At 43.3% G+C, this 15,228-nt stretch overlaps 1 protein-coding gene across 21 annotated transcripts in view; it reads right to left on the reverse strand.

The window, feature by feature from the left end:
* Positions 1 to 1,279: 1,279 nt before the first annotated feature.
* Positions 1,280 to 15,228, reverse strand: part of Lrp8 (LDL receptor related protein 8) — a 72,140-nt gene continuing 58,191 nt past the window's right edge. For 16 of the 21 annotated variants that reach the window (XM_034502518.2, XM_076934525.1, XM_076934523.1 and 13 more), the window contains 5 exons: positions 14,729 to 14,953; positions 12,178 to 12,246; positions 9,203 to 9,375; positions 8,067 to 8,243; positions 1,280 to 5,892 (listed from right to left, as the gene is read on the reverse strand). In XM_034502518.2, coding sequence (XP_034358409.1) covers positions 5,854 to 5,892; positions 8,067 to 8,243; positions 9,203 to 9,375; positions 12,178 to 12,246; positions 14,729 to 14,953 — 683 coding nt within the window. In that variant the 3' untranslated portion in view covers positions 1,280 to 5,853. The remainder of the gene's footprint in view (positions 5,893 to 8,066; positions 8,244 to 9,202; positions 9,376 to 12,177; positions 12,247 to 14,728; positions 14,954 to 15,228) is intronic. The other 5 variants (XM_034502520.2, XM_034502519.2, XM_034502515.2 and 2 more) reach the window with 1 other exon arrangement.

Consider the following 15,228-nt stretch of genomic DNA (forward strand, 5'->3'; position numbering starts at 1 on the left):
GGCAGACTGGGCTTGAGTACAGATATCCACCTGCCTTTGCCTCTGGAATGCTGATATTAAAGGGGTGTGCCACCTGGCTCCTATTGCACTTTAGAAAGATCACTGTGGTTGTCATGTAAGCTAGACTGGAAAATGGAAAGGCCAGAAGTGTAATACATGAAGATAGGTAGTTGTTAAAGTAATCCATGAAGGTATACTGTGATGATGCCCCCATGTGTAGGTGGTAACTATGCAAATTGGAAAATGAGTGGATCTGAAATGAAATACCTTAATGAAAAGGGTAGGTGTGATGGCTATTCCTGGTTGTCAACTTGACTATACCTGGAATGAACTACAATCCAGAATTGGAAGGTTCACCTATAATCCAGATCTTAAGGCTGGGAGATGCAAGTTTCTGACCTGGATCTTGGCATGGAGATCTTGGGGCATAGTGGCTATGATCCCAGTAAACTAAGGCAAGATCATCTCTGAGACAAAGCAAGTCCGAGATCCAGGCGTGGTAGTACACACCTTAATCTGGGCCATACCTTCTGCTGGAGACCTACATAAGGAGGTTGGAAGAAGGAAAATTCACTCTGCCTGCTTGCCTTGTGGGACTGAACAACTACTAGAACATTGGACTACAGACTATAAGTCATCATAACAAATTCCCTTACTACACAGAGACTACCCACAAGTTCTGTGACTCTAGAGAACTCTGAGTAATACAGTAGGCAAAGGAAACTAAGCTGTGGCCAAAGCTGTACGGAGAAAGCCAGGAATATGGAGCCATAGAAGCCAAAATTAGAGCATTCCATGAGTGGCCTGGTATAAAATACTGCCTCTAGGTCAAGGAAGAAAAGGACTGGAGGTGTCTACAAGAAGCCTGAGATGACCTTGTAAAAGCCACCTCAGTGACATGAGAGTAAGTGGCAGCTCAGAAAGACTGGGCTGCAAGTGAACAAAAAAACATAATGGAAATACGGAGTTTTCTAACCCAGACAGACAAGAGGTTACTTCCTAGAAGAGACACTGCCTCAATTGAGTTCTTAATAAGTAGGAATAAAATCTAGCCAGAGGGTGCTACACATTCTGTTGTTCTTTAGAACTACTAAAAAGAAGTGTGGTTTTGGGCTGTTACTTTACCCAGTTCTTTATAAAATGGGAGTGGAGAATACTGAATATTTATTGCTAAGATTGAGATGTCTGTGCAAAACCTTTGGTATACATTAGGTGGTTAGCCAGTGAGAGCTCACACCTTCCCCCATCCCCCACCAAATCACCACAAGGAAACAAAACAGATTTTAAAAAATGAATTTAATCTCTCTAGAAATAGTGTACTGATTTTACAAATGTCCACATTTGGATGACGTCAGTACAGCTAGTGAAATGGAGCACACTTCCTTCAGCCCCTCTGCCTCTGGAAGAAGCTGGATTGCCGGGTACAGGAACAAACGGAACCCAGAATGACATGACAAGAGCAGAAATGGTTAATGTGACCCAATAATTTTGCATGCCCTACTATTACACCAAATATGGTAATTTAGAGGGTGCAGTGACAAGAAAATCATTTGGATAGTGTGAGTTTGCAAACCAGTACCTTACCCCTCACATTAACAGCTTGTAGAGAACAAAATGCTATTTTAAAAGCCTGTGGTTTGTACAGTCTTCTCTTGTAGTTTTTGTTTTTAAAAAAAGTATCAAAAACTTGTCTTTAAATATATATATTTATACAGGTAGCTTTTTTAAAATTAACTTTTTATAACACGTATTTGCAAATGCAGTTCCTGCTGATTCTTAAGACTGTGCACATGGTGCCCAGCCTGAATGAAACTCCCTTTAGTTAACTGAAAAAAAATTGAAGCCATAATTTTCCTCCACCTTCTAAATTCTTCACATCCTAGAAACTCCCAAATACCCTAAAAAAATAGTGTAAGGAGATCTTCATGCATTTATGGGGAAGGAAATTACATAATTTGAAACTGCTGACTTATTGATGTTCATGAAATGGTGAATGTGTGGTAGGACAGGAGTATCTTTGTAGTGTTGTGGGATTAGAATTGTTTTCTCCTCCATCCAATAGCACTGACTGTAGTGTGATTGGGGTGCCCTCTCCAGATTCTGTATATCATTTTGTTCTCTTCCTCACAGGCGAGAAAAATCTCAAAGGTGCTTGGGGCAACATGGCATGCTTCTATTGAAAATCCCGCTGCCTTTCCATTAGCGTTCACGAACTGTATCAAAACCTCTGGCTCAAATAAATAAAAAACCATCACTTCCCTGTGGCCACTGGAAAGCTTGAGGTGGAATAATGCCTGCAAAGTGCTGGCAGTGAGTTTTCCATGATGCCTTGCACACAGGAACCTACCACAGAAATGTCTGCTTACTTACATCAGACATTTTATAAAGTGCTTGTGTTGACCTTGTCTTTCCATCCAGTTTTACATCTTGCCAACCCTCCTAAAGTTTATTCTAGGTGTAATGAACTATGTTTTCCTTAAAAGTCCTGCTGCTGATTCACTCCCCAGTCTTAGCCCAGTGTCACTTCTCACAGAAGCAGCCTGAATACTACTTTTTTTTTTTCTTGTTTTTTCGAGACAGGGTTTCTCTGTGTAGCCCTGGCTGTCCTGGAACTCACTCTGTAGACCAGGCTGGTCTCTAACTCAGAAATCCGCCTGAATACTACATTTTAAGACATGGCTTAAGGTCACTTCTATGTAGACCTAATTTTTTCACCTCTTCAGGTAAAATGGCCCATCTCTTTTGTTATGCCTTGGGAGTAGTCTAAGTGAAATCTATGGGAAATCTTTTCTTTTTTTCCTCTTTTTTCGTCTTGTATCCGTATGTACTGTTGTGAGTTCTGAAAGGGTGAAAAACGTTGAATTGACCTGTGATGTTTGCAATGCCTGGCACGCAGCAACTAGTGAATAGTTTCAGAGTATGTTGCAAAGACATGAGAATAACTGGAGGGCTCAACAGTGTTCACTGCCATCAGTTTAAATCCCACCTCCTTCTTACTCAGAGTCAGAAGCTGTCTCAGCCTGTCCCTCTCTGTGCACACACATACACACATTCTGAAGAGTAAACAAAGTCGTAGCTTCCTGTTTCAGGAAGGTCATTTCTGTTAATGCCTTCATCAAGCCACTGGGCAGATAACTGTGGGAGAAGGAGCAGGTCCGAGACCTTGTTCAGGCTGCCCAGAATTGTCTTCTAGAGAAGGGAGGGGTTGGCATTGTTTTAGTAAGTAGTTTGTTGAATTTCCTGCCCTCTTGGTTTATCACTAAGCATTCCTCCGGCTGTGAATACATAGGCAGAGGCAAAAGGCAACAGAAGACCTGAATTACACCTCAGAATGAGGCTCAAAAACTTTCCAAGGATCGGAGGAAGTGGGTCTGCCTCCTCAGAGTGCCTCTGCTCTCCAGCTGTCTCTGGATTTGCCCATCTGTTTACTGTAGGCTGCTTTCAGACTGCAGCTGTAGTACATTCAGGAAACATGGTATTTCTGATATGAATTTAATCATCTTTCGGAAACCCTAGATATGTTTCAACCTTGTTGTGAAGGTTAGAATCTGACCAAAAGTTCAGAAACTATGTACTATTGAGGTTTCAATTTTCTGAGAGACAGATTAAAAGAAAAAAAAAAAAACCTGCCTGTCTTGTGTTAATTTTGATGATTTTCTTTCCCATTCGTGGATGAATGGTGATAGCTGTGCTCCAGAGGAGTTGGCCACCTGTTTCTGAGACTGGAATGGGTCAGGGGTCAGCTGCATTTATTCAGTGAATATCAAGACCATCAACACATGCATACCAAAAAAAAATGCATGGATGAGTCTGAAACACAGCCATGTTTTAAAGGCTAGGAAACCATGAGTGACATAGAGCAAGCTCCTAGGAACAGGATGACAGGCCCCCAAACGGTCTGCCTGGAAAGCCATCAAGCAGGTGAGCCATTCAAGCTTCACTGGTTTGGGGGAAGCTGGTATGTGGGAACATGGAGACATGTCTCAAATGTCAAATTCCAGTTATGTCAACTTTAGACATTAGTCTGCTACCACTTAAGCCAAACACCTGGGTTGTCCCTGGTCATTCAGCTGGGGTGTAGAACAGCAGAGTTACAGAAAGACCACACTTTGGAAGAGAAAACTAGTGGGGACTAAATTCCTTCTGGGACTATGGGATTATGTTTCCAATAGTGGATTCCACAGACAGAAAGTGGCATTTCTCCCACCCCACCCCCAAGGCTCAGAAACTGTAAAGGTGTTACATATGAAGAAAATTCTATACAAATACCCAGAGTTTTTCCTTTTATTTATAAAGCAGTGAAACAAATCCTTGTGTGGACACATACCTAATATGCTATAATATCTCATGGTATTTCCCCAAAATATAAATTTGGACATAGTCACCTTTTTGGACTTAGTCTAATCCATGTGAACATACAGTGGTAAGAAACATGTTTCTTATTTTAAAATGTTCCCCTATGAAGGAAAAATGGTGGAATGTAAGGGGATGAGAAATAGATGCAACCAAACCTATTCCAAAATCTTTGTCCTCATTCACATGACTTAGAGGTTCAGAGCCTGAGCCAGTCCTTACAGTAAACTTGGGAACCCTAGAAATGCCTTCACTTGGCTCTAGAGCAGTGGTTCTCAACCTTCCTAATGCTTCAAAAATTTTAATACAGTTCCTCATGTCGTACTGACCCCCAGCCATAAAATTGCTTTTATTTCTACTTCATAATTGTAATTTTGCTACTGTTATGAATCATAATGTAAGTGTCCATGTTTACCGTGTTCTTAGGCGACCCCTGTGGGAGAGTTTTGACCTACAAAGGTTGAGAACGGCTACTCTAAAGCTCAGCCTTCAAGCTTCAGGGGAAGCTTACTGAAGTTGACCAGAGTCCTCACTGAGAGCTGAATTTTGAAAGGACTCTGCCATCTTGAGCTCATGAAGGCTTGTAGCACTGTGCAGTATCTGTACACTGATCAGAAAGCCTAGGTAGGCATCATGACAGCCACAGAAGAACCGAGAAGCTTTTTGCTGGCTCATCAGGGCCTCAGGAGTAGCCAGAGGTGAAAAGATCTACCTTTCTGACCACACATCTGCACAAACCGTGGCATCTGTTTTCTGAGCAAAGATTCTGAAGGTGTCTCTGAAAACTAGACACCCCTTGTGTGTTGTCGACTATTTTAAAATAACTGTTTTTATGTATTTGAACAATAGTCATAAGCGTGCCTCTCTACAGATTTTTTTTCTCTCATACAAACACACACACATAAACACAGAGTCTGTGCAGTGGGCCAATCATACCAAAAATAAATACTCTCGCTTCTCTAAATTATTTATAGAGCTAACCTTACTTTTGAGATATGTTAATAAATAGTCTAACTGGGGAAGGGAGTTGAAGTGTTCTTTCTTTTTATACTTATGTTGATGGATAGCCACAAAGCATAATTTTATTTACAAAAAAAACCCAAGCTCCTCAAACCTAAAAAAGCTCTCAAATCAAACATCCTCTGTAAATACTGTATTCAAATGATGAGTAAAGTTTGTACCATTGGCCCCGTTTGGTTATGTGCATCATGTTAGTCACTCAGCAGTGGCTGTCCCATGAATTCTTCATGGGTAGTGCAACCAGTTAAAAAGTGTATAAAACATTATACATATAAAAACGTTCACATCCTTTGGATGTTTGCAGTTCATCATAACTTTGTGGTTACCTTTCCGCAACATAAATTTAAAAAAAGTCACACACACTCACACACACTCACACAGACCCATATATAGAAATGGCATTCATCCAATCACACACCATCCAGAGAGAGTAGTGCATAGGACTGAACTCCATGAGGCACGAAGTGGGTGGGCCCATCCTCAGGGCAGTCCATCATCTTCAAGACTTAATGCCACTCGCTGGGGAAACAGACCAAAGAAACCATCGTTAGCTCATAAGAGGTGATCTTTACTGAATGGCAACAAAAGCATCAAACATACGATCACCTTCCAGACATTAGCTCACATAACCCTCACTTCCAATGATAAGATTTATCTGACTTACTTTAGAGGTGAGAAAACTGAGGCTCAGTCATAGCACTCTGGATCACACAGCAAATGGCTGAACTCAAGTTTGCTCCCATGTCTGTGCAGATCTACAAGTGTAGCTTTCCCCCACCATTCTGTTCTGTCCTTTCAGAAGGGTGGCAAAGACCTAACCTTGGTTCCTTATAGTAGTTTACGTTGGGTGAACTTAAAGAGGGTTAACTCTCGAATGTTAAATCTTGGGCTATTAGCTACCGGTCCCCAGAATACAATCACAATTAGGTGGGTACCATGCTCTGCCCCTCTTAACTGATAGAAGAGCACTGGGAAGCAATGCAAGTGATACTGTTTGGTCCCTCTCTCCCCTATCCCTCACGTCCAGTTACTGGATGCTCAACTCTCTTCTGCCACAAATGGCTAACCAATGGCTCTGATCCATTAAGGGTTTAAATTCTTTCCTACATCTGTGTGGATTATATCTTCTCATGTTCCCTGGCTTGCATTAGTCTCAGAGTCCTGGACAGGAAAGCTCCAAAACTTATTTTTGAAGAAGTGATCCCTTTTCTAGGATGCACATCCAGCATTCCTTAGCTCATCATGAGTGACTCCTGATTGCTACTTTCCCCATTTCCTGCCACCTTCCTTGGATGGACCCAAGCTGCATTTCCCCTCTCAGAGCTATGTGATTTGGGGGCAGCCTCATTGCACTTTTCTAAGCCTTAGTTTATCAGCTGTCAATGATTCTTAGATCTACTTCATGGGATGGGTGAGAAGCCCAATGAAAAGATGTATCTGGACTCCTGACATGATACCTAGCAAGTATGGCATCTGAAGTAGTCTAGTCAAACCCAACCCACATAAAATAAGCATTTTCCAACTCTGGACATGCTACATATAACAAAACAAAACCCTGTTGCCTTTCAAGTTAATTTTGAGTTATTTTTAATTTCTCCATGCATGCTTGGTCATGTTTTACCAACAGTGGTATCGTCAAGCCACCCTTATTTTTGCCAAGCCTATCTAGGCCAAACACAGGCCCTAGTAGTGATGGCAAAGTCACAGGAGAAAAGGACAGAAGAAGAAAGGAGGTTGAGAATTCTGATTTCCAGAGCTTCGAGGACATGTACCCCATGTGAGAATGGAAGGAACTTGGGCCTCTGTGCACTGCCTGGAGTTAATCTTGGTTCTGCCACTTTCCGCCTATGATTTCAGGGAAGTTATTAAAATCCTGTGGGTCTCAGTTTTCTCAACTGTAAATGAAACTAATGCTATCACCTCTGAAGGTAACTGTGAAGACTATATGAGAAAGCCGTGACACACGGAAAGCAGTGTCTGACACATAGTAGGTGCTTGCCAAATATCCCTTTGCCTACTCCATTTCTCTGTAACTAGTAGGAGCTTATCATACAGAACAGGGTTTCTCTTTGTATCCTGGCTGGCCTGCAACTCGCTCTGTAGACCAGCCAACCTCTAACTCAGAACCACCTTATTAACCAGAGTTAACTTCATTGCATCATTTCCTTCTCTGGAAATGATGATTCTTTAGTGTAGACTGATTTGTAATTTACAAAATGCTCTTAAACTTTATAACCACAGGAAGCAGAGACTGGAGTTATCACTCTCATCTCACTAGTAAAGCAAAGGAGATAGGGCAGCAGGGCAATGGGACAGTGGGACAGTGGAGTCATTGTCCCTCTCCAAGCTCTTGGCTTCCTGTACCATGCCTTCTCCAATCTCTAAAAATCTTGTTTGCCTGCACTGACCACAGTTACGGAGCCTCAGGACCATCTGCTGACCCTCACTACGCTGTCTGACTTTGTTTCATACATCTCTCCTTTATAAGCAGTTTGCTTCAAATGCAGTTTGTCTGCCACACATTCAGTAACATTATTCCGCATACCCTTTCCTCTGTCTAGGACAAGCCCATTCTTTCTCTGTCCCGATTTCAAGCCTTCTAAAATCAGAAAGCCTGCTAGGATTTGCTGTAGCTGCCTAGATTTAAGGCCCTCACTCACCAGCCCCTCAGGCTCAGAGTGGCACTGCCCTACCTTGCACTTGACGACAGGCAGCTCGGAAAGAGGGTTCTTCGGGAGTTGGTGCAGCTGTGACCTTGGTTCCCCCGGCAAGACAAAAAGCTCCTTGAGGGCAGGGGCAGGGTCTTCCAGGTCTCTGGTCTCCCCAAGACAGGGCTCTGCCCACAGTGGGCGATCATAGCTGCTGATTGCCTGACAGGGGGATGGACTGGATGACCTCTGAGGTCATACTCAGCCCCCTGACTCTGCTGTGCAACAATAACACCTGCTCTAACAACCACTTCATACTCCTCGCTCCCCAACAGGCCATGCCCTTTCATGCCTCTAAGCCTTTCCACAGGATTCTCTTTGGAATGTCATTCCTATTCTTCCCTACCTGAAAATTACTATTATTTATTTTTAAAGACACAACTCATGTGTTACTGGGAGTCATTCTATGCGCTGGATCCCCAGACAAGCCAGCAGCCCCATTGCGGTGCTCCTAGACCATCCACCCATTCAGCATTTGTTAAAGCCAGTCGTGCTATGCCACGCCCAGGAAAACAGACTAACCACATCAGACCCTGCCCTCAGGGACCTCACTGTCCAGTGGCTTAACTGCTAAGCAAACTGTATGAGGACTGTGGATGGAGAGGCCCAGGAAACTGAGGGAGAAGAAAGCAAGCCTAGGAAGGCTTCCTAGACAGAGATTCTTCAGCTTCCACTCCATGACACTGAGCACCTCTGACACCCCGGCAGCGACTTGGGAAGCAATGCACTCCTTTATTAACTCTGAATACTTGATGTCTAATGTAGTGTTTAGCATTTAACTGGCATTCAGAGCTGCTTGAAACTCAGCCAGTTATCCTTCTGCAGAAAGTCATTTGGCTTCTTAACTGCCAGGAAGACCCTGCAGGTAAAAGGTATCCTGATACTCTGTCACCCCATCTCCTGCTTCAGTATAGCTGTGTTTTCCCAGAGCCAAAACAGTGCCTGATATGTGGGAGGTTCCTGATAAGGTGGGAGGGAGGGAGGGAGGGAGGGAGGGAGGGAGGAAGGAAGGAAAGAAGGAAGGAAGGAAGGAAGGAAGGAAGGAAGGAAGGAAGGAAGGAAGGAAGGAAGGAAGGGAAGGGTGAGCAGAAAGGAGGGGAGGAGCTGTGAGGAGTACTTACTGCGGGATAGACATGGCCAATCTGAGCCGTCCTCCCTATGTGCAGTTCATCTTCCTCTTCCTCTTCTGTTGTTTTCCTGTACACTGGGTTGTCGAAATTCATGCTCTTGGTGTTCTTCCGCTTCCAGTTTCTCCAGATGAGGTACCCACTCATACACAGCAGGGCTATTACCACTGGAGGGAAGGTCACATCGCACTGAACAACCGGAGCTCTGGCCCAGCATCAACACCCATCTGCCACCTCCCCGACTTCATTACCCCTTGCTTCCCAGCTCTGTTTCTGTGTCTCCACCAAGTTCCTTTACTAATTTTTCATCTGTTGTGACATCTTTCCCAACTGCTCTAGGAAGATCCTGCCTCCCTCTTAGGTGTGTTTGCAGGCCACACTATTTTAATATATCTGCTCTCTCAACTGAACTGAGCTTTTGAGGGCTGTGCTAACTTTTAAATAAAAGTGTGTCTGTGAGTGTATACATATGTACATGTATGCACAAGTATGGGCAGGGCCAGGAAAAGGCATCCAATATCCTGGAACTGGTATTACAGCTGGCTGTGAGCCACCTGACATGGACAATGGGAAGTAAACGCTATACTCTTTTAGAAGAACAGCCAGAGTCCCTAACTGCTGAGCCATCTCTCTGGCCCTGGACATGATTATTTCTTTCTGTGTCATGCCCAGTATGTGCTCAGTGACACTTGCTAAATGGCTGACAAGTGTTTGCCTACACCTGTACCCTAATGCTGCTGCTTCACTGGAACTCTTAAGAAGGCCACCCTCCCTCCAAATTGCAGGTCTTTCCAACTCTAAGGCTCCATCAGATGAAGAGTCTCTCAACAGAGATATAGAAGGGCAACAGAGGTTTAAGTTGAAGACTTCGGGGCTGGTTAAAAATACTAAGAAGTCTGGTTCTTGGACGGATGGGAAAATCAAGTCCTACCACACTTTCTGTCCCTTTGTCAGAACAAAGGAAGGGGTGACTTATAGGTCCAGGGCCAAGGCCTACGAAGGAATCTATGCTGGATTCCAACTTGATGGACAGATCTTTTAGAACTGGTGGAAGTGCAAACAAAGAGTTAGATCCAGATGGTGGGAATGAGCAATAATTCAGCTGGGCATGTGAGGACTGCAGAGGTAACCCAGGGTGGCCTACAGGATGGGAGTTTCTCAGACTGTGCCCACCAAAGAACATACTGGCTCTGAGCATATTGCTCAAAACAATGCTGTAGAGGGGTTTCTGTTTGAGTAAGAATACCATAATTCTTATAGCAACAAGAAAAAGAGCATTATAGAAGCAGGTAAAAGAATATTAGAAATAATCTAGTTATACTCAAGAATCAATATAAAAAACCAATAGCCTTCCTTTTAGTAAGCAATAACACATTAGTAACACAGTCTGTACTTTATCGTTAGATCAGGCAAGTATGACTTATAGAGTTTCTGCAACCCTGTCCCAAAAAAACTACCCATCCAAACAAACAAACATAATTCTGCAAACAAATAACCAATTAGAAAATGGCATGGAACAAGCATATTCATAGTGGCCCAGAAAAAGTTACAAACTGCACAGACTAGCCGAACAAGAAGTAGGCAAATGCAACACGATCTATCAAAGTGTCTGAAGGCTGAAATAAAGATGCCATGTCTTAAATGGGAAAGCTTGATACTGTAAAAACGTAAATTCCTCACATAAGTGTATATATCCAAAGCAAGTTCAATGAAAATCCTACCGTAAATTTTACAAAATGGCACAATTATTCTAAAGTTCATCTAGAAGAGAAGCCATATACAAACATTTAAGAAGATGTTTACAAGGATAACATTTCATAAAGTATTACTAGTCTATGTGAATGGACCGATACCAGATGATGGGGATTACACAGGCTGACATGTGTCGGCTACAATAATGATGGTCACTCAAGTCAGAGGGAGGTTCCTAAGTATGGTTTTGGAAAATCTCTACACACATATAAAGAATTATATTCACAGACTAGAACAGGTATAACAATTACAAAAGAAAAGTTACATCTCTAGCTCAGGCCATCCTCTAAGATAATAATATAAAGCGCTGAAAAACGAGTTTAAGTTAGAAGAAGAAAATATTAGTAGACATTTTAATAATTCAGAATGAAATAGGCCTTTGTAAGTAAGACATTAAACACAGAACTGACAGAACAAAAGATGGACAGATCTAAGACTTAAGAAATATAAATTAATGAATGGTAAAAGATACCATGAGCAAATTTAAAATCCAGTGTCAGACTGGGAGAAAATATTTGTTTATATATTGCTAAGGTTCTAATATTTATTATGCATTTCTGCAAACAAAATAACTAAAAGAAAAAAATGAGACTGCCAGTAGGCAATTCATAGAGAATAAAATGTAAATGACTGTCCAGGAATCTTGTGGAAACCTAACTGTACTGCTTGTGGGAATAATACTCATCTTTCCCTGAAGATCAGTAGACATTTAAATGTGATGATTTAATTCATTACATTTGACTTTATTGATTCTTTCAGCAAGGCTCACAGCAACCAGAAAGGACACACAGACGGCAGGAACAGGATCACTCAAAATAGACTAGTCATCTCTCCACCGTCTTTTGTGGTGAGCCCTTTTAAGACCAACTCAAATGCTACCTTCTCTAGACCCTTCCCCTCCACTCTGGGACTACCTTTCTATTTCCTCCCCAGGAATATCAAGATGCTATTATATCACCAATGTATCTGTCATGCCTCTACTACAGCACATTATATAAAGTGGTCTTCACATGATGTGGATGTGGGGTGTGGAGGGGGGTGGGCAGGGAAATGCGCCTGGATATTCACATAGCGGCAGAAGTTGAAGAGCACTGTGTGCCAGGCAAGAACCCACATTGAACCAGGTAGCATGCAGAGTTCTTTATCCCTCTAGTGCCTTTCCCAAACCTTGGGCAAAGAATCCTTTTGCCCCCGCCACTAGTTGGGGCCACACTCACCTATGGGCACGATGACCCCAATGACAGCAGCGGTGACTGTTGAACCCATCTGGCTGCCTTCATTCCCATCTGTAAAACACGATTTACAGAATGATGCTCCATCACTGTGAATCCAAGCCCTGTCTGCCTTCGAGCTGTAAGGACCACCCAACCTCTTCTTGTCCTTGCTCTAGGATGATACTCCCAGTTACTGTGTAATAATTCAGTCTTGACTCAAGTCAAGTCCCATACTGTCCCATAGAATCAAGATGGTAGGAAGCTGGGGGCTACACAGCAGGTGAGAGTTTAGGCCTCCTTGTTGCTAATAGGGTCAGTTGTCTTTTTCCACCAAAATCCAATGCATTGTCTCCACTGTTTTGGTGGTCAGCCTGTCCTATGCACTACCAGCCTGTTTTCTTAAGAGATTAAAACAAATATATACTAGAATGAAGTAGAATGTAACTGGGAGCATAGGCTTCTGGGTCAGGACTCCTCGGTTCAGATTCTATCTCTATTACATATTACCTGTGTGACACTGTGGAAGTTAATATAATATTAAATACATAATATATATATATATATATATATATATATATATTATATTTCTTTATCTTAAAATATTTTCTACCTCTTAGGGTAAGATTTAAGGATTAAATGGGATAATTCATATAAGATATTTAGCATAATGTCTAGCTGGCCTTGCCTAATTCAAGACAGTAGTGAGGGGGTAGTAGTTATTATAAGGACTAAATTTAAAAAGGTATGTTAGCCATGCATGATGGTGCATGCGTATCACACACCACTCAGGATGGTAAGGATGGAAGACCTCAAGTTTAGATTAGCCTGGGCTACATAGTAAGACCCCATCTCTAAAGAAAAGACTTTTGTTGTTGTTGTGAAAGGCACATAAAAGCCCATTCTTAAACTGAAGAGTGATTGTAGAATGTACTGTATTTTAAGTAAGTATCCTTCGCTAACTCTAACAGCTATCTTCCCTGAGACATCTGTACAGCACTAGGCCTGGGATCCCTCGAGAGCTCTCTGAGACATGAGACTAATGGCTAGCCACTGGCAACATTCCCCAATCCATCTCCTCAATCTAGTTCTCCATGTTTCTTTAAGAGATTCTGGCTAATCAGAGAGCTGCACTGCTTACCAAGTTAGCTAACTGCAGGGTGCTGGAGAGATGGCTCACTTGTTAAGTGCTTGCCATTTAAGAATAAAGATCTGAATTCTACTCCCCAGTACATGGCAGCCAGGCATGGTACCATGTGTTCATAGTCCTAACACTGACGAAGTAGAGACAGGAGGAAACCTGAAGCTTGCTGGCCAGCCAGTTTAGCTGAATCAATGAGCTCAAGGTTCTGTGAGAGATTCCATCTCAAGAATTAAGATGGAGAACTATTGAGAACACTCTCCATACACATATACATATTACACCCCCCAACACACACACGTGCACACACAAATATGAACATGTACACACACACACACACACACACACACACACACACACACACACACAAGGAAGAAAACAAGCTAGTTGGAAGCACTGCTGCCCCCTTGCTCTGATGTGCTTGAAAACGTACTGACTCACTCAGAGCTCTGCCCCACATGAGAGGAAATGGAATCCCACCTCTGCAAACACCAGGCTGCCTCAAACGTCTATTCTTAGAATCTAGCTTCTGCTGGCAAAATAGCCCTGATCTGAATGAAGAATGTCGCCAGGTTGCTTGGTTTCTGGCCAGCCATATATGGAAAAAACTGTGAGAAATGGTTTGTCCTTTAAAATGAACGTCCTTGGCAATTATAAAGGTATTTTCTGGCTAACGAGATAGAGCAGTTCCAACAGAGACAATTACTGCTCCCAGTGATTTAAGCCATGCTAAGCTTGATTATCTCATCCCAGGGTTTGGAACCAGGCACAAGCAGATCCTACTCACAGACATCCAGTTTATCAAGGCTGCTGGGAGCTTCGATCACTTTCCAAACTTGATGACACCCCGCCTCAGGAACACATGAAACACTGACACACACCCAGGCAGCTGGCACTTCCATTTACAATGCCTCTTTTGCCTAGCTCCCTCTCTTGAGGCAGGGTCTTAACGATGTTGCCTTGGCTAGCCTGGAATGCTCTATGTAGATCAGGCTGGCCTAAAACTTAGAGAGATCCACCTGCCTCTGTCTCCCATTTGCTGAGACTGAAGATGTGTGCCACCACTGCCAGGTTCCTTTGTCTCTCCTGACCATTTGAGAAGCAAGTAGAGTATACTTATTATTTGTTCCTTTTAGGGGGAAAGGAGGCTTAGAGATGGAATGGATGGCTTGCCTCCAGGCCCTTCAAAACTTATGGACACACACACACACACACACACACACACACACACACACACACACACACACGTTTCCTCAATTCCAGGATGGCCCATTCTCCTTCTCTCCCTTGCTTCCTTCTAAGAGGTGGACATTACATAGTTCTGGCAAGATTTCCCTTCCCAGCCACTCCCAACCCTCATCCTAGCTTCCACAGAGATCCCCCAAGTTATGAGAAATGCAGAGCCGACTTCCTTACAGTGCTGGGAGTGGTTGCTCGTTGCAGGGCTCGGGGTGGACGGGCTGGTACTGGGAGCCCTAGGGATGTTAACTGAGTGAGGGACGGCAGCTGTGTGGCTTGGCGTCTCTGTGCTGTGGTTCTGGTAGGTAGGGTCGTGGATGGTTGTCCCAGGGGCTCTTGTGGTAGCGGGTACTGTCCTTGTCATGGCAGAGGCTAAGGTTGTAGTTGAGGTAGACTGAGGGGCTAGAGGAGAAAGACCAGGGAGGTTACGTACACAGGGCAGTTTGCTGCTTTAGTGCCTAAATTATTGCTGCTGAGTTACACGTAGGGACTCATCCTCTGGGCTTAGCTCAGACATCACTTTTGTGAGACTTCTCCTATCCCCCTGAATGGGTCATGATCGTCTCCCCAGCTGAGTCCTAGCACTTCATGTTGATCTGATAAAGATGAGTCAGTGGAACAGTGCTGTGGGAACAAGTGTGGGAGAGGCCTCTGGAAAAGACCAGAGGGAGCAGACA

The sequence above is a fragment of the Arvicanthis niloticus genome, chromosome 5, assembly GCF_011762505.2.
Source record: "Arvicanthis niloticus isolate mArvNil1 chromosome 5, mArvNil1.pat.X, whole genome shotgun sequence".
In the NCBI taxonomy this organism is placed as follows: domain Eukaryota; kingdom Metazoa; phylum Chordata; class Mammalia; order Rodentia; family Muridae; genus Arvicanthis; species Arvicanthis niloticus.